The sequence below is a fragment of the Lacerta agilis genome, chromosome 2 (assembly GCF_009819535.1).
Source record: "Lacerta agilis isolate rLacAgi1 chromosome 2, rLacAgi1.pri, whole genome shotgun sequence".
NCBI lineage: Eukaryota > Metazoa > Chordata > Lepidosauria > Squamata > Lacertidae > Lacerta > Lacerta agilis.
This window is the reverse complement of record NC_046313.1, coordinates 83828715-83851880: the sequence shown is the minus strand read 5'-3', so window position 1 is coordinate 83851880 and position 23166 is coordinate 83828715. Positions and strand designations below refer to the sequence as shown.

The window sequence follows — 23166 nt, the reverse complement described above, 5'->3', positions numbered from 1 at the left end:
ACGTCAGGAAGGAGGAGCGACGCAAGCTGCCAGCCCAGCATCGCGCGGGGCCACTTGCGAGAGAAAGGGAGAACAACAGATGCAACAACCCTGCTCCCCGTGTTGTTTTTAAGCCGCCGCCTTCCGCAGATAGTGTTTCCCACCCTCCTGTTTTGGCTTTTCTCCTTTGTGTCTCCATCCGCGCCTGCCGGTGGCTTCTCTCGCGGGCTTCTCTCTCTCGCCCTTCTCCCGCTGCTCCTCCAGGCCGATTTGCCGTGGATCAGGATGGCTAAGAAGCGCAAGGGGGTCGTGCAGCTGCCGGGGGTGGGCAAGAAGCTCAAGGGAGAAGTTGCAGCCTCCGCCTCCTCCTCCTCCTCCGGTCCTAAAACGCAGCAGCAGCAGCAGCAGCAAGAGGGTGAGTGGGGGCGGCGGCGGCGGGATGCAGAATAGCCTTAACCTACAGCCTGTTCCTTGACAGCCTTTGCAGCTCAAGCCTAACCGTGGCTACTCAGAATTAAGTACCATTGAAGTCGACAGGGCTCACTCCCAGGAGTTTGGATTGCAGCTTTAGAATCATAGTTGGAAGGGACCACGGGAGTCTAGTTCTAGTGCAACCACCTGCCAGGCAGGAATCCTTTGCCCAACAAGGTGGGTTTCGAACCCACGACCATGAGATTAAGAGTCTCACGCACCGACTGAGCTTTCGTGAAGCTACCAACGGTTCACTGGGCTCACTCTCCCTTTGCACCTCGCCCGCTCCTGGGTTATGTAAAAATCAACAGTTTTGCACATGCTCTGAATGGAATTCCATTGTGAATGGCCAAAGTTCGGCATGCCTGCTTGTGAATCAAACTTCTCATGTTCCTGATACTACCTTATACAACTATGTCACGTGGTTACCAAAAGAGGTTTCCTCCTAGTTGTCTTGTTTAAACACACACACACACACACACACACACACACGTGAAGAGGTTACCCTTGTTACCTAAACATGAACATTCTACTTAGGAACAGCAAAAGTTCCTGAGGTATGGTCAAGGTTTGGGGGGGGGGGAGAGTGTATTTTGCATGTTGCATTGCATTATTTGGCATAATGTTGCGATTTTAAATTGGCTAAGCCCAACCAAGTAGTGCGTGAGCATTAGAAAGGTGGGATAGAAACTTATATATAAAGTAAAATAATTCAGAGAAGTGTTTTGCCACAGTCTTAAGATTCTGTTTCTGTAAATAAGCTTGGTGATATCCATCACTGCCTATCCATTTGCAGAGCGGCTTTTAACCCAAGGAGGTATCTGTTAACATAAGGGAAGGGGAGGCAATTCCTCATTTATACTGTAGCCCCCTGTGACACCCCCTCTGTTCCAGAAGGTTGGAGGACACCCTCCCCCATAGCTGTCAACCTTTCCCTTTTTTGCAGGAAATTCTCTTATTATAGCATTGGGAAACAGCAGGGAGGGTTGACAGCTATGACACCCCCCCCCCAATAGTGTGGGAAGCGGCACAGAGACCTACAGCTGAAAATCACCACTCCCCTTGGTTTAGTGGACTCATCTGCTAGATTAAAAGTCATTCTGCAAATCGACAAAAAAGTTGGTTTTCAGGTGGAGAAATCAAAACTGGAAACAGAACTGATCGAATCGAACTCAAAAAACCTTTCCAAGATGTACAATTTGTTGCTAGAGTGGCATACTAAAGATGAGTTGGTTAAATCAACAATGATAGATTGGGCAAAAGATGTTGGTCATAATATTATGATGGATGACTGGGAGAGATTGTGGAGGAAAGATATTAATTTTACTGCTTGCAATAGTTTAAGAGAAAATGTAATGAAAATGCTATATAGATGGTATCTGACACCAGTTAAGCTAGCTAGAATGAACTCTAAAATGTCGGATGTGTGTTGGAAATGTAAATCGTCAAAAGGTACTTTTTATCACATGTGGTGGTCGTGTTCAGGGGTAAGGGCCTTCTGGGATAAGATTTATAACGAGCTTAAGAAGGTAATGAAAATTACCTTTTGCAAGAAACCAGAGGCTTTTCTCTTGAGCATGACCAATGATGAGATACCCAGTCAGGATAGAGTGTTTTTTATGTATGCCACAACAGCTGCTAGAATTTTATTGGCAAGAACTTGGAAGGGCGAAGAGATACCGACAATTGAAGAATGGCAGATGAAACTGATGGAGTACATGGAGCTTGCAGACCTTACCGCCAGAGTCCGAAACCAGAGGGAGGAGAAGGTGTCACAAGATTGGAAGAAATTTAAAGACTATTTAGTTAATCATGTTAAAATGAATGTTTGATTGTTTGTGCAGGAATATATAAAAGAATCGGCTTTAGAAGCATAAGTAGAGCTATAATTGTTTAAGAAGATATTATTTGATTGGATAGATCTATTTGTATAAGAAGATGACAAGATATAGAATATATGTTAAGGAATATTCTGGTTTAGATAAATTTAAAAAATATTAGAATATTGAGTATAAGTTAAGGACAAAAGAAATGAAGCTACCTTAAAAGTATATATGTTTTTGAAGACAGAGGAGGGACCAGGGGAAGTCCCCCCAAGAAGTTAAAACAAGTTTAGAAACAGAGATAAGTATATAGTAAGGTTTGTATAAGTTTGTTTTGCTGTATGGTTTTGTTGTATTTTTGTATTGTTGATTGTTTATTATGTTTTTTTTTGGTGTTTATGCATGTAGGTTTAATGTTGTTTTGTCTTGTTTCATGGAAAAATAATAAAATCTTATAAAAAAATAAAATAAAAGTCATTCTGCAAATAGATAGGCAGCTCTGGATATCTCCCCTCCTGTCTTTTTCATAGAATTGTAGAGTTAGAAGAGACCCCCGAGGATCATTTAGTCCAACCCCCTTCAACGCAGGAATATGCAGCTGTCCCATGTTGTTGTATAACAAAGTAGAAATAGCAGCAGCAAAATAATAACAACAGGTTTAAACTTTGGGTTCATGGTGCATCACAGTAGTGTTGATTCAAGATCTAATGGGAGGAAGGGATTGTAAAGGTTTATGGAAAAGACTATTGGAACCAGTTTGGGTGTTTTAATTCGGATTAAGCTTGCATTCCCATCCCCCACCCTAACCGTTTTTTTTACCGTCGTCACATTTTCTTTCCATACAGATGATTTTGAAGAGGAAAAACCCAGTCAGAAGAAAAGGTTGCCCAAAACAGCTTCTGGAAAAAAGAAGGAAAAGGAACGGGAGAGGGAAATCTTTCAACCACCATGCAGAAATTCGAATCAGAAAGGACCAAAGCCCAAAGTGAAAGAGGAAAAGAATAAAGTGGCAGAAAGTAAAGGGTCTTGTAAAAAAAGGGTAAAATGCAGGTAAATCAATGCTTAGGGTTTTCATTGAGAGATGATTTATTTATTTATTTATTTCCTGGATCCGAACATCCGCTCATGTCATCCTTAGGGCAATGATACGATTGACTTCTTTTTGGTGCTTCTTCTTAGTCTTGTCCTCTGAACCCATAGAAAACCTGATGCCAATGCATGGGTAAAACTTTTGGTCTTTGTATGGGTGTGCACATATTTATTTATATGTAAAATTAAACTACTAGAGTGACATCCAAACCACCGCAATGTGAATTAATCCTCTCTCAGTCCTGGTATTCCAGCTTAACCAACTTGTGGATAAGATGCTAAAGTGTAGATGCATCTGTTCTCTTTCCTGCCTTGGAAGTCGAACGGAATCCGTTCCGGAAGTCCATTGGAATTCCAAAACATTCAGAAACCAAAGCAAAGCCCCATCGGACGTTTGGGTTCCAAAGAACGTTCGCAAACCAAAACAGTCACTTCCGGGTTTGCGGCGTTCGGGAGCTAAAGCGTCTGAGTACCAAGGCTTTCAACAACCAAGGTACGACTGTCAACGAAGACACACGTAGCTTTGGAATGCTACATTACTGTGGACGGTTTTGTATCGTTGAATCCGCTGTGTAAATCTCAGTGGAAGGTGAACAGGTTCAGGGATCTTCCTGCAAGGCAAGGTTGGCTCACCTGTACGGCCTCCTGATGTCTTTGGACTCCAGTTCCCAACAGCCCTAACCAGTAAAGCTGGTGCCAAGAGATGATGGGAGTTGGGTGGTCCTCCTGATACTGCTCATCAAGAGTTAACCACTTCTGCTGTGAAAGAGGCATTGTAAAGAGTCAAGGCTTAAACTTCTGTCTTGTACTGGGGTGGGGGTGAGGAATCTTGCCTTGTTTCCCCATTAAATTTGAGCAAATCTACACAAACCTGGAAAATGTGTGTGAGAGAGGAAAAGAAATACAGTTTTCTGGGACCATCAGATACACATTCTCTAGAAAGAAGAAGAGTTTGGATTTGATATCCCGCTTTATCACTACCCTAAGGAGTCTCAAAGCGGCTAACATTCTCCTTTCCCTTCCTCCCCCACAACAAACACTCTGTGAAGTGAGTGGGGCTGAGAGACTTCAGAGAAGTGTGACTAGCCCAAGGTCACCCAGAAGCTGCATGTAGAGGAGCGGAGACACAAACACGGTTCACCAGATTACAAGTCTACCACTCTTAACCACTACACCTGAAAGTCAGTTTCAGGTGCTTGCTTGTTTTTCCTTAAACTAGCTAACGTTAGGAAGAAATTCCTGGAGGTACAAGCTGTCTGACAGTGGGTTTTCTTCATTGGAAGGGCTTGGATGAATAACCTTTGAGGTCCCCTTCAACTCTGCGGTTGTTTCTTTCCCCACATCCTAGTGGTCAGCAGAGCACTCCTCTAAAGAAGGAAACAAATGCAAAAAAAGAATCTCCCGTCACAAAGAGAGCAAGAGATGAAGAAGAAGATGGTGATGATGATGATGAAGATGATGAAAGTGAGGATGAGTGGGAAGATGTGGAAGGTAATGCATTTTTTAAAAAATTGCTGTGTAAATCTTGTTTCCGTTGGTTATTTTGGTTTATCATTATTCGGACACATTATTGTCATGCCAAAGTCACCCAGGTTTTATCATAGCTGAATTTTGCCCCCCTGTCAAAGTATCCTCCCAGGGGTGGAGAGAACTCAGGTTCCCCCACCCTGCTGTTGCATGGTGCTGTCATTAGGGTTAAGCTCCAGTGCCGAGAAGTTTCAGAAGCAGCCCTGAGTTAGAATTTAACTGCACGTCATCTTACTGGACATTATTGGAGACACACTAATTAGACTGGGATGTTTGCTTCCAGAACTTCATCAACCTGAGATAGAGATACTCAAAGAACTTCCTGCACCGGCGTTGCCCAACAAAACAGTTGAGATAGAAATTGAGACACCCGAGCAGGCGAAGAAAAGAGAGAGAAGGTAAGTTGAGGCCTGTGAGTTTGGAATTAGTAGGCCTTCGTGGCTGATTTGCCCTTTGGAGTTCCTGCACCACTGGAATGAAAAAAGGCTGCATGGTTGAAGACGTTCTTCTACTGAGGGCCTTGCTTAAGACATTTCCATCTCCAGAACTTGGGTGGGTGGCAGGGCCTTTTCCACTGTGGCACCGGGACTTTAGGGGTGAATTCAGCAAAGTCATTGTGAGGTAGATGTGAAGTAAAAAAACATTTCTGCTTGCCTAAGCTCTTGGTAGCTCTTGGTTGGCATTTTGTTTGTGGTTGTGTGTGTGTGTGTTGGGCAGCTGGATCCACTTCTTTTTACAGCGCTTACAATAAAACAAGAATTAAAAATGTAACAGGCTGTTCTGTTATATTGGTTTGGCAGCCTAAATTGGTTAGGAAGGCACAATATAAATACAGGAAATAAATACACACAACCAGCAGCACACACAAACCCAGTTATGCCTGAACAGAAAATAGCATAGCATGCAGGAGACATGAAGCTTCACCTGACAGCCCTTGCACTCTCAGTTCCCTAGCCTTCCCTTTATCAGGGTCCCCAATTGCATGGAGAGTTCTACTCACACTCAGGCAAATGCAGTAAAATCCCCCTTTGAACCTTCCCCACTCAACAGAAGGTCAGGAACAGAGAAGGTAGGAGCGACAGGGCTAGCAGGCAGGGCCCCGTTTCTCCTCCATGAGGGGAAATTTCCTGTTCAGGTATAATACCTCAACAGAGCTATAGTGTATGTAGCCTCATGCACCCAGTAGCATATGAATGCGCTGCTTTGTTTTCTGGCTTCAGGTTCCTGCTCAGAAGCTGGAATGTTAGGCCTTGAGAACATCACTGCCTGGCACTCACTCTTTGGTTTATTTTGGTCATCTTGCAGAGAGAAAAGGCAGGCCGAGTTTGAGACGTATCTGCGGAGAATGATGAAGCGCTTCAACAAGGGAGTTCATGAAGACACACACAAGGTAATACACCTGAATAGTAATTACTGTGTTGGAAGAAGGCAGACACTGCAGGGCTCAAGAGTTCTACTTCCATTCTGTTACCTTGTTCTGGCACTTGGCAGAAGAGTTTATTGGAAATCCTGGCACTTTAGTATTTCCAAATAGTAATTCAGCGTGTTGTTACAAGGACAAGAGCAATATTGACACCCCAAGTCATTCTAGGGAAGCAGGGACGTAGTTGGTTTAGAACACAGCAAATAGGCTTGTGCATCACAATCATGGTTTACCATGAACATACAGATGGCTTCTGCTTTGCCGCTTCCCTGCTTCCCAATCAGGAGCAACAAATGGCAGCCTCTGGTTTAATGTTACATCTGAACCAGGAATCGTGGATAGTTTTACTCCAAACAACCCACAATGCGAAGTCAAACCACGACCCCCAGGTCGGATATAACACTAAGCCGGGATCGGGGTTTGTTACTGTAGAGAAGCAAAGTCAGAGTGATCTGTGCACTCACCGGAAACTTTTAAGTATGGTTTACTACAACATATGAATACAGCTAATGTTGCTCAAAGAACCAATTTCCCCTCTACATACAATGGTTGAAATCTTGGTACAGTTGTCGTCTGACTGGGCTTAAACTTGCCTATGTATAACAAAATAAAAAATAAAAAAAATTCCTTCCAGTAGCACCTTAGAGACCAACTAAGTTTGTTCTTGGTATGAGCTTTCGTGTGCATGCACACTTCTTCAGATTAATTATTGAAAGCAGACGAAAGCTCATACCAAGAACAAACTTAGTTGGTCTCTTAAGGTGCGACTGGAAGGAATTTTTTTATTTTTTATTTTGTTTTGACTATGGCAGACCAACACGGCTACCTACCTGTAACTTGCCTATGTATGTTTGTTTTAAAATGGTTCTGGGCAAGTTTTCCTTCACCCAAAGCAGCATGCAAACAACAGATACATATTTAAAAACCACAACCGAAATGCAAATGAGCGCATTGGAACCATAAGCTGAACAGTTAAAAAGAAACCTATACCAGGTGCAGTAACATAAAAAAAGAAAAGAAACCACAGGCTGCTGATAAATTTAGCATGCAGACACCAGATGAGGCGGATGGGGTTTGTAAATCTTATAAAAGGCAGAGACGGAAGAACTTGTTCTGGCCTCAACCACGAGGTTGTTCCATGTCTGGGGCATTAGCCCAACTGTTGCACCAGGACTCACTACCAGGTTGCAGCCTGATCTAAAGTGGGTTGAAACAGCAGCACTACCACCAGACAAACAGGAAGAAAACATGAAGAAATGGATTAAAGTTATCTTCTGGATCTGAAAAGGACAACTGGTCACAGAAAAGTCCCACAGCCCGTTTTCTTCCCTCGAAAAGTAAAGGTGACCCTAGCAATGCTCAAATGTGGGAGCTTTTTAAAAAAAAACAAACAAACAAACAAAAAACTTATTTTAAATATGTAAGCCCCACTACTAACTGAAGTTCTTTAGGCCAGCTGACATTATATTCAAAATACAGTAAAAGAGAGGACCAGGATGTTGTCCTCATTGGGCAAGGCTTCCTCACCCAGGCAGCTGATGCTTCTAACAGCTCTTCTGTCTCCTGGCAGCAGGTGCCAGAGGCAGTTGGGTTGGGATGGAGGGGGTGAATTCCTTATAAGTCTCCTCCCCACTTCCACTCTTCAAATGTTCCAAACTGGCAGGCTGCTCCTGAATTTCTTGGCCGCAGATCTCGGAGGAAACAGCCCCCCCCCCACACACACCGGTGTTCAGAGTTGCTCACAGGGAGGTGCTTCCTCACGCAGGCTGCTGCCGATAACCTTTCCTGGCTCCCTGGCGGCAAACTTGGATGTATTGGGTCAGTGTCTTTTGAGGCATGGAAACAAAACCAGGGAGCCTTATGTAGCATGACTATCCGTTGCCACTTCCTCTCTCCTGGGAGCTGCTTCCTTCTCCCAACAGGTCCACCTATTGTGCCTGTTAGCCAATGGCTTCCATAGAAACAGGATCTGCTCTCAGCCGGATCTCCAGGCGATCGGCCTCTCTATCATCCCCACTCATTTTACTAAAGTGCCTGCGGGCCGCGTAGACCGCCTGTTCCTGTCAAATCTTGTGAAGTGGTAAGGGGCTTCTCTCTCTCAATCCAGGTTATTTTTGTTTTGTTTTGATGGTGTTGCACTTTTACATGCGATATAGAGTGGGAAGGGGTCCCTGAAGGACATCCAGCACAGCTCCTTGTGCTCATGTCGGCTGCAGTTATAGCGGTCCTGACACATGGTTGTCAGCCTCTGCGTAAATCACCCAAGTCACCACCACCCAAGCCTCTTACCATTAGTTATTATTATTATTATTATTATTATTATTATTATTATTATTATTATTATTATTATTATTATTTATACCCCACCCATCTGGCTGGATTTCCCCAGGCACTCTGGGCAGCTCCCAACAGAATATTAAAAACACAATAAAACATAAAACATTAAAAACTTCCCTAAACAGGGCTGCCTTCAGATGTCTTCTAAAAGTCAGAAAGTACCGGTAGTTTATTTCCTTGCAGGGCGTTCCACAGGGCGGGCGCCACTACCGAGAAGGCCCTCTGCCTGGTTCCCTGTAATCTCACTTCTCGCAGGGAGGGAACCGCCAGAAGGCCCTCGGCACTGGACCCCAGTGTCTGGGTTGAACAATGGGGGTGGAGACGCTCCTTCAGGTATACTGGGCTGAGATCGTTTAGGGGTTTAAAGGTCAGCATCAACACTTTGAATTGTGCTCGGAAACGTACTGGGAGCCAATGTAGGTCTTTCAAGACCGGTGTTATATGGTCTCGGTGGCCACTCCCAGTCACCAGTCTAGCTGCCACATTCTGGATTAGTTGTAGTTTCCAGGTCACCTTCAAAGGTAGCCCCACGTAGAGTGCATTGCAGTAGTCCAAGCGGGAGATGACTAGAGCATGCACCAATCTGGCGAGACAGTCCGCGGGCAAGTAGGATCTCAGCCTGCGTACCAGATGGAGCTGGTAGACAGCTGCCTTGGATACAGAACTGACCTGCGCCTGCATGGATAGCTGTGAGTCCAAAATGACAACCAGGCTGCGCACCTGGTCCTTCAGGAGCACAGCTACCCCATTCAGGACCAGGGAGTCGCGGCGATGTCTGTCCATTGGTCCTGATCCTGCCTTTTGCTTCACTTTCCGGGTGTGACAGCCCTTCAGAGACTTGAAGGTTGTTTGTGGGGGTGAGCTATTAAGGCATTATTAGCCAGGCAAGTAGGGAAAAAAATAGAATATTGTTTCCTTCTTTAAGGTTTGTTGCGACTTTCACTGTCAACGGGGAGCTCTCTGATAATGAAGAAAGTTGGCAGTCCACCCTAGAGAGGCGTTTTGCTGTGTATGCTGCACGAGATGAGGAGGAATTGGTTCATGTAAGTGACAAGGAATTTTGGCGCACGTCAGACTGCTTTCTTAGTAACTGTGTTGGGGGAAGCGTGAAGCCAATCAGTGGCCCCTTGGAAAAGGGATGCAGCTTTGTAGTAGCTTTCTTGCATGCAGATGCTCCCAAGTTCAGTCTCCAGGTAGGGTTGGGAGTGGAATTTGTGAATGCATATATCCCCCCCCCCCATGAAGTAGAGGGGAGTCCTTTCCCTTAGTGGAATGGGTATCTCCATGTTTGACGAGCTTCCATCACCCCCAAGATACACCCTTATTCTTATTTATTCACCCAGGCTTGTGATGGATCTGGTTTGCTGTGCAGATCTGTGGATTTTTACATTTTAACGCTAACCAATTATGTAAATTTCACGATGCTTTGATATTACAGGATGATTGGTTGCATTTTTTTTTCAATGTTGTAATTTATATGGGCATTGTTAAATTTTGCTGTTGGGGTTTTGGAAACTGCTTTGTGATCGATACACAAATACTTGAGTGAAAACAAGAAATGTGCAACCTGTACTTCCTCCATCATTCATTGGCGTACGTGGAGAGCCCTCTACTTTCCTAGTTAGCTTACCACTCAGGGTACATTGGTAGAGAAGCTACATCGACCCCCAACTGGCATAGGTGGCTTCGGCATCCCTCACAGTACATGGAGAGGAGGTCAAAGTCTCCAGTATGCCAATCTGCTGCGGGGAAAGGCTGTTCTGGGTCACTTTAGTTGGATTTAGACTAGAAATTTGTTACAAAGTCCTGTGGGTTAAAATCCTTTGGTTAAAAACAAAGTGGAGGGTGGGAGGGAAAACCTCCATTGACATAACTCCAGATCCAAACTAACAAACAATAATATTTTTCATTTTTTCAAATAGATATTTTTACTCATTCTGCGAGCGTTGCAGCTACTGTGCCGCCTTGTGTTGTCTCTGCAGCCCATTCCTCTGAAAGTGCCGACGGGAAAGGTAGGTGTGTCTCCAGGAGGGCTCTCAGTGAGACTTCCTTTGAAGCAAACATGCCTAGGATGACTCTGTAAAGCAGCAGTTCTCAAATAAATGGGTTCACCCCAAGCATTACAAAGAGCTGAAATACTTGCACGATATGACTTTTCCCTATGCTAATCAGCGTAACCGTTTAATGGACAAGTGGTTGCAAACACCAGAGTGTTCACTATTAAGATCACTTGTTTATCTCCCTCACAGCACATTGGAAGTACAGTGGTACCTTGGTTCTCAAACGCCTTGGCACTCAAGCAACCTGGAACCCAAACCTTGCAAACCCAGAAGTAAGTGTTCCGGTTTGCAAACTTTTTTAGGAAGCCAAACATGCTCCGTTTTGAGTGCCCACACTTCCATTTTGAATGTTATGCTGAGGTCTGTCTGTTTTTGCTATTTATTTTGCGTTTTTGTTTTTGCGGCTCTTTTTGTTTGTTTTTGTGACGTGTGTGGAACCCAGTTCAGCTACTGATTGATTAATTCTGTGACTGCAGTACATTGTTTATTGCTTTCATTTTATGAATCAATGGTCTCATTAGATAGTAAAATTCATGTTAAATTGCTGTTTTGGGGGTTGTTTTTAAAAGTCTGGAATGGATTAATCCATTTTGCATTACTTTCTATGGGAAAGCGCGCCTTGGTTTTGGAACGCTTTGGTTTTGGAAAGGACTTCCAGAACAGATTAAGTTTGAGAAGCAAGGTACCACTGTAGTACAAAAACACATTCTGGAAATGCAGGTCTAGATTATGTGTTTAGCCTGTGTATGTTCCTCAAACAGAATAGAGATCGTGATGTCACGAGCTTGCCCACAAGCCCAGTGGTGTAGTGGTTAGAGTGTCTGACTAGGACTTAGGGAGACTTGGGTTCGAATCCCCACTCAGCCATGAAGCTCAATCAGCCCTCAGCTTAATCTACCTCAGACGGTTGTTCTGTGGATAAAAGGTCGGAGAAGGCCCAGGCATGCTACCTTTAGTTCATTGCAGGAAAGGTAGGAAATGAGCATAGTGAATAAGTAAGAGGCCTGTTGAACAGAGGAGGTGCCTCTGTACACACAGATATTTGCTCAGAACTGTCTCCAGTAAGGTACTGAGAGATCTACATTGGCTCCCAGTACGTTTCCGAGCACAATTCAAAGTGTTGGTGCTGGACCTTTAAAGCCCTAAATGGCCCTCAGCCAGTGTACTGAAGGAGCGTCTCCACCCCCATTGTTCAGCCCGGACACTGAGATCCAGCGCCGAGGGGCCTTCTGGCAGTTCCCTCGCTGCGAGAAGCAAGACTACAGGGAACCAGGCAGAGGGCCTTCTCGGTAGTGGCACCCACCCTGTGGAACGCCCTCCCATCAGAGGTCAAAGAGATAAACAACTACCTTACATTCAGAAGACACCTGAAGGCAGCCCTGTTCAGGGAAGTTTTAATCTGTGATATTTTAACGTATCCTAATATATGTGGAAGCCGCCCAGAGTGGCTGGGGAAACCAGCCAGATGGGCAGGGTACAAATAAATTATTATTATTATTATTATTCCATGGCAAAATCTACAGCTTAGTATCTCCATTGTAGATTATGTACCGCTGTGGGCTCATATCTTCCATAGGGCAAATTCTACATGTCTGCTAATTCAGAGCAGAGCAGCTCTCTTTTACCAGCTAACATATTTGAGACCAAAACTATTTGAAACACTGCAGTGTTTATGTCTTACTGCCTTGTCTTTTGATGGTCCACCGCCCTCTTCTTCATTTTACCCCTCAGGGAAAGGCCACCTCCTCCAAGAAGCGCTCTCTCAGTGCAGTTTCCGAGGAATCGGATGGCTCTGCCAAAAAGCCTAAACGTGCCTCGAAAAAATGTGCAGGGCCTGTTAAGGCCAAGCCGGAGGCAGGCCAAGAGAAGGTCCTGTCAAGGAGCCAGGAAGCTGACAGGAAATCAGCCCCAACAGGAGCCAAAAGGACAGTAAATAAACCTACTGCACTCAGGAGTTCTCATGAAGAAAAGAACCTGGTGTGAGCAACCTGAGGGAAAAGGGAGGGTTGGGGAGGACCAAAAATGACCGCCTACGAAAAGTGGCTTCAAAAGTGTCATATAAAGAGGAGAGTGGCAAGCGATGATGGCAGAGATTCTGAATTCCATGCTTCAGAGGAAGACGAGGATGAAAGTAGCATCTCTGATGAGACTTCGAAACTCCCAAGAGGAAACAGAGGTCGTCACTAGGGACCCCAAAAGCAAAAGCAGCTCTTAACAGCAGGCGGAAGTCTGGGCCTGCGGTGCTGAATGTACCCAAGAACTCTCGGACGGTTGAGAGTTCGCTGGGGGAAGCGGCTACCCCAGGCTCTTCAAACCCCTCAAAGAAAAGGAACAAAATAATTTCTAGCGATGAGGACGAAGGAGGCAATGTGGGACCAGGTAAACAGAGGGGCACTGACCAGTGGCTGGAGGTTTTTTCTCGAACGGAGGACAAGTGGGTCAGTGTGGACTGCGTCCATGGCACCGTTGGGCAGCCTCTGCTGTGCTTCAGACATGCCACAAAGCCAGTGTGCTACATCATCGGCATTGATAAAACGGGTGCGTCAAGGATGTGACACAAAGATACGACACGGCGTGGATGACGTCAACAAGGAAGTGCCGCGTGGATGCCGAATGGTGGAAGACACTTTGGAACCGTACAGAAGCCCTTTTGTGGAGCGAGAGAGAAAGGAAGAAAGGGAGGTAACAGAAGGGAGCTGGTGGGTTCCTCCTCCAGGAACAAAACTATGTCCTGGTTGACTAAGAGGTCCCTCCACCCTCTCTTGCTACTTTGATACCTGGTCTGTGTAACATGGACCCAGGTGGCGCTGTGGGTTTAAACCACAGAGTCTAGGGCTTGCCGATCAGAAGGTCGGTGGTTCGAATCCCTGCGACGGGTGAGCTCCCGTTGTTCGGTCCCAGCTCCTGCCCACCTAGCAGTTCGAAAGCACGTCAAAGTGCAAGTAGATAAACGGGTACCGCTCCCGGCAGGAAGGTAAATGGCGTTTCCGTGCGCTGCTCTGGTTCGCCAGGAAAGCGGCTTTGTCATGCTGGCCACATGACCCAGAAGCTGTCTGCGGAACAAACGGCGGCTCCCTCGGCCTATAGAGCGAGATGAGCGCCGCAACCCCAGAGTCGGACACGACTGGACCTAATCGTCAGGGGTCCCTTTACCTTTACCTGTGTAAACATGGTGGGTGTAGAAATACATGGGAAGATGAGTCTATGAGTCAAGTGCCTTTGGGTTCATTAATGGCACAAGCTTGGCCTTGGGGAGGAGGGAGAAGGAAATGGAGGGTACAGGTGTGGCAGGGTTATCAAGCTAGTACCAACTTAATTCAGCAATGTGAGGGTGCGGGCAGGATTTAGGCCTAGGGTGGTCATAGCAATCCAGAGCTATGGCAGGGTATGTTATGATTTCAGCCATCGTAATGACCAGAGTTGTTTAGGGTGAGATTCCTCTAACCAAGCCCCTTCTGCTTGTGCTTGGAGCATGGCTTCTGGAATTCTCTGCTTGCTTGAAGAGTGCCTTAGTGCTGGCTCTCACAACAAAGGATATCAGAAGAGCCACTGCTGGGTCAGACCAAAAGCCTGTTCGAGTCCAGCATTACTTATAATTCCATTGATTTCTTTCCATTTATGAACTGCTTCCTATAAGACATCACAAAGCAATTTAACAACAAAAGCACTTTAAATCATTTTTGTGTATAACAGGGTTCCCCAACTTGGGTCTCCAGCAGTTGTTTTTTTTTTATCGTCCCTGATCACTAGTCCTGCTAGCTAGGGATGATGGGAGTTATAGTCTTAAAAAAGCACCTGGACACCCAGTTGGGTAACTGGTGTATAAGAACAGTTTCACGTCCAATATGGGTAACAGCATTCTGTTCACCCAGTGATGAACCAGATGTTGCCTTTGGAAAGCCTATAGGTGCCACAGCCCTCTCCGGCTCATGTTCCCCAGCAACTGATACTGGAGGTGTACGCAGCTGTCATGCCTAGTAGCCAGAGTCAGCGTGTCCTCCATGAATTTGTTTTTTAAACCTGTACAAGTTGGTGGCCACTGTGACAACTATCTCGTGGGTCTTCTGCTTATCCCTAGTGGGTCTGTTGCGTATTCATTCATCGGTCGATGACTCCCAGCTGAGTGTGTGAACGGACTCTATGAATTAAAGTATTCCACCTGGAGGACGTGGTCTCGGTTGATACAGAAGTTCCGTCAGTGTTTGTTAGAGCAGGGATGACTCCCTTATGACCCCTGGATCAAGTAATCCTGTAATCTGGCACTGATACTGTCTGTATTTTGCCCTCCAAATAATTGAAGAATCTGCTTGTGCAGCGTAAACTCTATATAAGTCACACTTACGTCATGTCTCCCAGTTTCTAGTTAAACTTCAAGAACCCAGCCCCTCCCTACAGCCATTGGTGAATACAAGAACCACCCGCTTTATGCCTTGAAGAGGCATCTCCTTAAATACGAAGCCATCTATCCGAGACAGCTGCTATACTAGGGTATTGCCGTGGGGAGGCTGTTTATTCAGGTGAGAGTCATCTGCCAGGTGTGTATGGCGTGAAATGTGACTTCATGTGGCTACATTGCTCTGTGATCAGATATCAGATTTCACATTGCCAGTACTTTTGTTCACCTTTCTTTTTTTTTAAAAAAAAAACAACAACCCCAAAACAAAACAAACCAGGGTCCACAGACAGACAAGGGGGTTAACGTTAGGGCTAGACCTAGCAGAACTTGACTGGCGTGGCAGCAGCTGGCCAAGATTTGTTTCTGAGTGCTGACTTCAGGTTCCTGGGTGTCCCCCGTTATTTTCTTACTTTTTAAAGGAAAAGGCACATTTTCTCACCCGTGTGCATGTATATAGGCAATTCCTGATGAACTCCAGGGGTGGGGAAATCTGTTGGTTGGAAGTTGGGGCTTTTCGTAACCCGCATAGCTTGTTTTCCCTCCCATGACTCACAGAAATCAAAATTATGCAAAACTGTTTGATCTGTGCAAATGTACTCGGTTTTTAGTGGTTGCAGAATTTGGGTTGTATTGGCCGAGAAGCGCCTAAAAGAAAAATGTATGCGTGTGCTCACATTGAGAATATTTGAGGGCACAGTTCCTTTGGACTTTTCAGAGACTGTATTCATACGCTGCACTCCAAAGACACCTGGTTGAAGCAAGCTCGAGTGGTCAGGATTGGCGAGGTGCCTTATAAGGTAAGATGACAGCAGATCCACTCCGAGGCTGCAGTTGGGCACCTGTAGCTCAGTAGCAGAATGAGAGATGCATGCAGCTTATGAGCTGAAGAACAGAACAGGCCTGCTGCATCAGACCAAAGGATGGAGAACCTGCCACCCTCCCAAGGTTGTGGACTACACTTCCTGTTAGCCCCAGTTAGCATGGCCTGTGGCCAGGGATGATGGAAGTTGTAGTCTAACTTTTCTGGAGAACCAAAGATTCCCCATCCCTGGCCTATCAACCAGTCACAGTGGCCAGCCCATGGGAAGCCCACATGCAAGACCTGGGAACCAATGGCTCTCTCTTACTTTGGTTCCCCAGGAACTTGTTTCAGAGGCGTGCTGTCTCCAGTCCTGGAGTTACCGTATAACCATCGTAATTATTAGCCCACCTCATTTGTATCCAATTAAAGCTAAGGATAGGGGATTTTTTTTTTTTACTCAGAGTAGACCCATTGAAATGAATGGACCTGCATTGGTTATGGTCATTAATTTTAATGGGTCTAACTGAGTAAAAGCTAGTTGCATACAACCCAAAGTAACCAGGTTGGGAAAGACTTGTACAGTATTTGGGAGACCCTGGAGAGATGAATTCTGGATTGCCATTGCTATGAATCAATAGAGTGCAGCCGTTCTGCAGCCTTGCAGTTGGTGGTGGCCTGGGATGTTGCTGCAAGGAAACAGTGAGAGAGCATTCACGAGTGGCTTGTGTATCTTCTTTTCATGCTTCTGCGTGACATCAGACATGACAGTGGGTGCTTCTCCCTTCTAGTGAGATGAGTGAGCTTCAGGGGCTCTCACAAACATCACTTGAGAGGGTAGACGGTTGGGTTGACACTGTGAACTTTACAGGCAAGAAGTGGGGACAGATGAGAATACTGGACTCGTGTTGTGTTTGCACAGATGGTTATAGGCTACTCCAACCAAGCGAGGAAAGCACGGATGGCAGAACCAGCAAACAGAGACAAAAAGGACTTGGCTCTGTTTGGTCTCTGGCAAACGGAGGAATACAGCCCCCTGTTGCTGTGGATGGAAGGGTAAGCTAGAGGAGAGATCACAGGATCACCCTGGGAGTGGCTCGGGTGGTGAATGCACAAGGTGAGGCCTTTTCAGTGGTGGCCCCAGACCCGAGACCCTGGAGCTTCCTCCCTGGGAAAATATGATTCCCCCCTCATTGCTGATCTATTTAGCCATCCAGATCTTTGGGAATTAAGTTCCTGGGGAACCTAACAATTGTAGATATTAGATTGCAGTTTTAAAAGTTTTGTGTTTTTAGATTTTTTAATGGTGCTGTGAAATACTTGTGTGATGACGGCTTTCTCTGTATTGCGCACTGTTCTGGTTTGGGGCGGGGGGGGGGGTGTAAGTTGTACAAAATGAAATGAATTTCACATTAATGAAAATGAAGAATAAAGGTAAATTGAGTGGGTACTTTGGTAAAGCTAAATCTTTCTCTCCTGGGTTGTATAATTTAACAGAAAGTTTTGCGTTACGCCTAGCATTCTTGTAAAATGTACTCGCCCTTGCAATGTATCTACTGTTTCTCATTGGTACCAGTCCTGTGCTTGGCACTTCAGCAAGAACCAATTTCTGCATAAAAGTATTAGAATAATTGTGTTTTTCTTCCTCTCTCTCTCTCTTCACCCCCCCCCCCACTTTTCTTTCTCCCTGTTTTGTTTTCAGGTTCCCCGGAATGAATTTGGGAATGTGTATCTCTTCCAACCCAGCATGTTGCCCATAGGCTGTGTGCAGCTAAAGCTTCCCAACTCCATAGAGTGGCGCGTAAATTGGATATTGACTGTGTCCCAGCTGTTACTGGATTGATTTTCATGGTGGCTACTCGCACCCAGTGTACGTCACACTTCTACTATTCACTTTAATCAGGCTTGGGGTGGCCTTCATCACTTGTTCTTGACACCTGTTTTGCCAGCGGAGAATATGCCCTGGATCTGTTCATCCTTACATGGCTTACCTGCAGTAATCGCAGAGAGTAGCGTTGGCTGAGATGCAGCCGTCACTTTGCTGTGCCCTTAGCAGAAGTTGGAGCTGAGCACCTGTTTCTCTTTGTGCTACCTTCCTTTGTGTTTGTGTGTGCGTCTTTTGTCTTTGAACCCATGCCATGCAGACAGTAGGAACTGGCTTAAGTTAAATCAGTGGTTCCTAAACTTTTTTGGGCCGCCGTCCCCTTAGCTCCATAAACTCATCCCCCGGCTCCCCTGCCCTATGAAAAACTTTTATTCAGAATAGCAGTTTCTACAACCCACTAAGGAAGGCAATAACACATTTATTCAAAATCCAGTTAATCTGTTTCGTTCAACAAAATTGACAAACTTGATCCAGTGATGACCAGCTTTTCAAAGTCTGGTGGGACACCTCCAGTGCTTCCCTGCTTGGGAACCACTGAGCTAAATGATTAAATACTTTTCCCTAGAGGAAACTATTTATTTGAAGTTCCATAGCTCGGTGGTGGAGTTTTTGATTTACATGCAGGATCAGTTTCTGGCATCTCCAGGTAGAACTGGGAGAAAAACCCTTGTATGAGACCCTGGAGAGCTGGTGCGAGTTACTGAGCTAATGGTCTGACTCACTACCTCTGTTCCTATTTCTTATCATTCTTGTGTCTCACCTTCCAGCCCCTCATGGGATCCAAGGTATTTTCTAACCATTTCCCCCTGTCACTTTGAAAGTGTTGATATAATGGAGCTCATCAACACTCAAAACAGCATCCAGTTGGCTATTTGTCTTCCTAGGATCATTCAAAACTTCCCCAGCTCAGTGCACAAATGACCAAGTTCTCGCCATCTTTTTCTTCGCCAGCACCGAAGGTTATGTGATCTGCGAAGAGTACAAAGAAGTGCTTGTTGCAGCGTGGGAGAACGAAGAAGCCGAGAGAGAGAAGAAAGAAAAGGAGGTGGGAATCACTCTGAGAGTTGGAGCAGCAGGAACTGACACTGCCAGAAATTGGCAGCGTTACAGATCTAATTAAATGGAGAGCTGCTGATAGTTTCCACAGTGTCTTATAGCACCTCCTATCCCGATAGGTTGATAGCTGGAAACTACAAACATTTAAGGATCTATTGCACGATTGGAGTTCCTATTGCACTTCTCCGTCATTGTTAGGGAGCGCTCGGCATATGCAGTCATTCTCTTCAATTTCTGATAATCAGGTGTGGCTGCCAGGGCTTACTTTGCCAAAACGAAATTCTTCCATGCACAAGATGCTTGCAGGGAACCCCAAAATTTGCAGATTTTTTTTATTTAAAAAAACCTCTAAGTGTAGGAACCCCCAAAACAACTAAGGGAGGACTGAGCATGCCCAGTGACTATGAATGCTGACTGCATTTTAGCCTCTGCTTAATCTGATACTTAGTCTAGTTTACATTCATGTTCTCGGTTTTCGTATGGTTGCATTGGTGTCGATGCTTATCTTTCTCTCTCTTGCTGATCGCTGCATTATTTTGAGTTGCTTGTATTCAGCTGGTATTTTAATAGTTTTTATTTTACCTTGTATTGTATGTTGCCTAGAGGCGACTGATAAATATAACCAGCGAATATCACAGATTGTATAAATGCCTTTGATATCCTCTTTCTTCCCTGTGAGCTGATGGAGTTCTGTCAATTACATGCTATTATTTTGTAGAATGTAAGGCCAGCTATAATTGGATTGGGGTGTGTGTCCATCCTTTGATTTCTGGATTGAGTGAATTTTAAAAAAAAACAGAAGCTGAGAAGAGAGTCCTGGGGAACTGGAAATTGCTGACAAAAGGGCTTCTGATCAACGAGAGACTGAAGAGACGCTACTCTACTAAGGTAATAAAAGGCCTTCGTCTGTAATTTTACTGCTATAAGGGTGTTCCTGCTGACATTATTCAGGCTAACAGTAACTCTGGGGGGTTTACATTCAAGGTATACATACACAGACTGAGGTGTGTGTGCAGGCCTGTAGGTAAAAAAAAGGTAAAGGACCCCGGAAGGTTAAGTCCAGTCAAAGGCGACTATGGGTTGCGGCACTCATCTCGCTTTTCAGGCCGAGGGAACTGGCGTTGTCCCAGACAGCTTTCTGGTCTTATGACCAGCATGACTAAACCACTTCTGGTGCAATGGTACATCCGCGGTGGGAATCCAGGAGCACACAGGAAACGCCGGTTACCTTCCCACCACAGCAGTGCCTATTTATCTACTTGCACTGGTGGTGCTTTCAAACGGCTAGGTTGGCAGGAGCTGGGACAGAGCAATGGGAGTCTCACTCCGCGTGGGGATCCTAACCACTGACCTTCAGATCGGCAGACCCAAGAGGCCCAGTGGTTTAGACCACAGTGCCACCCGCAGTCCTGTACACACTTATTTAGGAGTAAGTCCTACCTAAGTGTGGCTTATTTCTGAGAAGTGAGTAGGATTGCAGTTTGTTTCAGGCCATTTGGATGACGGTGCTCAGCAGTGGCTTAGATCAAGATGCTGAAGGCCACTTGACCAAAATCGCCAAAAACTGTTTAAAGTTTTACGAAGGAAGATGACAGTAAGTTAATTCTGCAACAGCTAGTGGGAAGGGAAATCAATCTTCCTTAACTTCAGAAATGGGGAGATATGAACTGAGCTCCCCCCGCCCCTTTCTTCACACATGCACGCACCTTCTGGGATGTTACAGGTAACAATAAATTGCAATAAAGAGTGGTGGGCATTGTGAAACCATCACAATTAAGGCTTTGGGGTTTTTAAATCAGCCATGCTTAGCTGGCAACCAATACGCAGATTTTACTGTTTTAATAACTTCAGAATGTATAGTGGGTTAGGAGTGTGTTTAATTGCTCTAATGATGCTGAAATGCACAGTGGCTCCTTTGACTTAGTTGTGGTGGGAAAGGGCATAGCCTTCCACAGAAGGAAGCAGGTTCATATAGGATAAGTGATAAGAGAACACATTCTTCTCACCTCCAGGGTTTTTCGCCTGTAGTCATGCCAGCGGCAAAATCCTGAAAAGTATTGCCTTGTTATTTCAGTGATTCCACTTTCTTGTCAATGCACTTGTCCAAGATCACCATCTAAACATTGGAATTGGTTTTTGCACAGATGTTTTTGCACAGCCAGCTGAAACTCCTTCGTACTGCTGGTCGTCTTGCTGCAGCCTCCATTGCAAATGAGGTTGTCTTCGCAGCAGCAGTTAACATTCCACCATTTGTTGGCTTTTACTTGTTTGTGAACCATCTTGGTATTCCTTCTCAAAATGAACGGCAGTTGTACACACATTCTTTTACTAGTAATAGTTGCTTCTCTTCCAGAATGAGGCAGCAGGAGCAATGGTGACTCCGGGAGGAGGGTTCTCCTCTGATGAGGATGAAGGAGGCGGAGAACCAAGCTCAGAGACACCAGCTGGGGATGTGGAAGTTTCTTGGCCCCAAAATCGGCAACTGGAACAAGAGAAGGAGGGTGGGAAAAGGACTAGAAAGAGCAAGAGGGAAAAGAAAGCTGAAGCAAAATACTTGTTCCCATTTGAGAAGCTGTAACTGGAAGCAGCCACTGTGGCAAAGAAAAGAAGAGTCTTTTTTTAATGAAACCAACTTGTAAATAGCTTCAGGTTTAGGAAATAATATTTTTTTATTTGCTGCAAGATGGGACGTTTTGACTCAATATGTTCAGAGAGCAATTGTTTGTGTGTGAAAATACTTCTGGCGAGAATAAATCAGGGAGTTCATAGGAACCTTTTTAAGTCTTGGCCATAAAATACACATTTTACTCCATTTGCAGTTGCAAATGTGGATTGTGCCAAGTTGGCTAAAAGAGCTTAGAATTAGGTATGTTTTTATTACCCTCTCTTCAGAGGAGTGAGCCTTGCTCCTTTGTATTTGTGGAGTTACGAGGAACAGGCTGGTTTAGACCAGTTGTGGGGGATTCTGTGACTCCCCAGAAGTAGCTGGGACTACAAATCTCATCATCCTTGGCCCCTGACCTTGCTGGCTGGAGTTGCAGTCCAACAGGTTCCCCACCTCTATCTTAGGTGCTATCAGTCAAGACTCCTTGTGAATGCTGTTTCCCCTTGAACATTTTTGTAATTCCTTGGTTAGTAGTGTCTCTTTCACTGTCCTCATCCCTTCTGTTTGTCTGAAAGACGATTTACACCTTCAAGCCATTGATGACATACTTGGGCTTGAAGGTGGTGATGTCCTTTGCTTGTAAAGAGTTTAAAACTTTTTTGGCTTCAGGAAAAGGTGCGGGCCACCCACATTTTGGGCACAGTCCCCCATGAAATTTGCCAGGACAAGCAACACAGAAGCAAGTGGAGAGAGTGCCAGAAGAAAAACATTTATTGTGCTCTTGCACATTTCCCCACTTATTTCTAGAGAGCTTGTGCAAGAGACACAAATGTGAACCTTTTTGCTAGTTAAAAAAGTATGTAGGAACTTTGGGTAGAGGGACTTCTCAAGAATCATTTAGTTTTTTATTTGTCTCTCTTCCTTCTGCATCCTCATAATTATAAGCCATGTCTGTTTTGAGCACTGAACTGAAGTTACGATGGCGCCCGTCTGAAACGGTCCGAGTGAGCACAATATAAACAGAACTGACATATAAGGATATATGCTTGCATTCTGCTGTTACTTAATGATCACTGGTCAATGACTTGTTTGCCTCTTCTATAGAGTGCTTTCACTTATACACACTTTTTGCTACAAAAAAATGTTAATGATACCACTTGACACAGCTTTAAAAATTACACATTTTTACTTGTCTGAAAAATTTTGCAGGTTTTTTTTTAAAACTCCCTTGAACTAGTATTTAGCACTTTAAAAATATTCAGGAAAAATATTTTTGTACTGAATCCTTAGTTTAAAATAAAAGCTTTAATATTATTTTATGCAAGAGTCTTCTTTCTTTCCAGAGATGGCCATTGGTGGGTGCCACATACTACAAACACCTGCTTCATATTTCTTTGCAGCACACTGTAGGCTGAATTTCTGCATTTCCCAGAAGCTGCTAAGTGATGGCCCTCTAGATGTTATTGGGAATAAAACACCCAACATCCTTGAGAGCTGACTATGCTGGCAGGGCCTGATGGAACCTTAAGTCCAGCAACAGCTGGAGGAAACCATATTGACTACTTGAACCATATTGACAACATGATCTAAATACAGAATTCAAGGCCGAAGGGAAGGATAAATATTGACAAGATTGGGTACATTAAGTAAGTTCCAGTTGTTGCCAAGGGAAGAGTAGGAACCATTTGAAAAGATGCATCCTTCGTGTGAACTTCC

At 44.9% G+C, this 23166-nt stretch overlaps 1 protein-coding gene across 1 annotated transcript; it reads left to right on the top strand.

Moving 5' to 3' along the window:
- XPC (XPC complex subunit, DNA damage recognition and repair factor) lies at positions 1-22667 on the top strand. Its single transcript, XM_033141872.1, is given in 27 exon segments — positions 1-394; positions 3119-3323; positions 4711-4853; positions 5173-5287; positions 6195-6279; positions 8235-8392; positions 9575-9692; positions 10572-10661; positions 12441-12675; positions 12678-12784; positions 12786-12852; positions 12855-13238; positions 13241-13327; positions 13330-13391; positions 15066-15086; positions 15089-15176; positions 15179-15220; positions 15223-15244; positions 15821-15902; positions 16827-16932; positions 16935-16960; positions 17607-17688; positions 17691-17741; positions 17744-17774; positions 18741-18906; positions 19641-19733; positions 21199-22667. Coding segments are annotated over 27 exon segments (3021 nt in total). The 5' UTR covers positions 1-264; the 3' UTR covers positions 21424-22667.
- Positions 22668-23166: the final 499 nt, after the last annotated feature.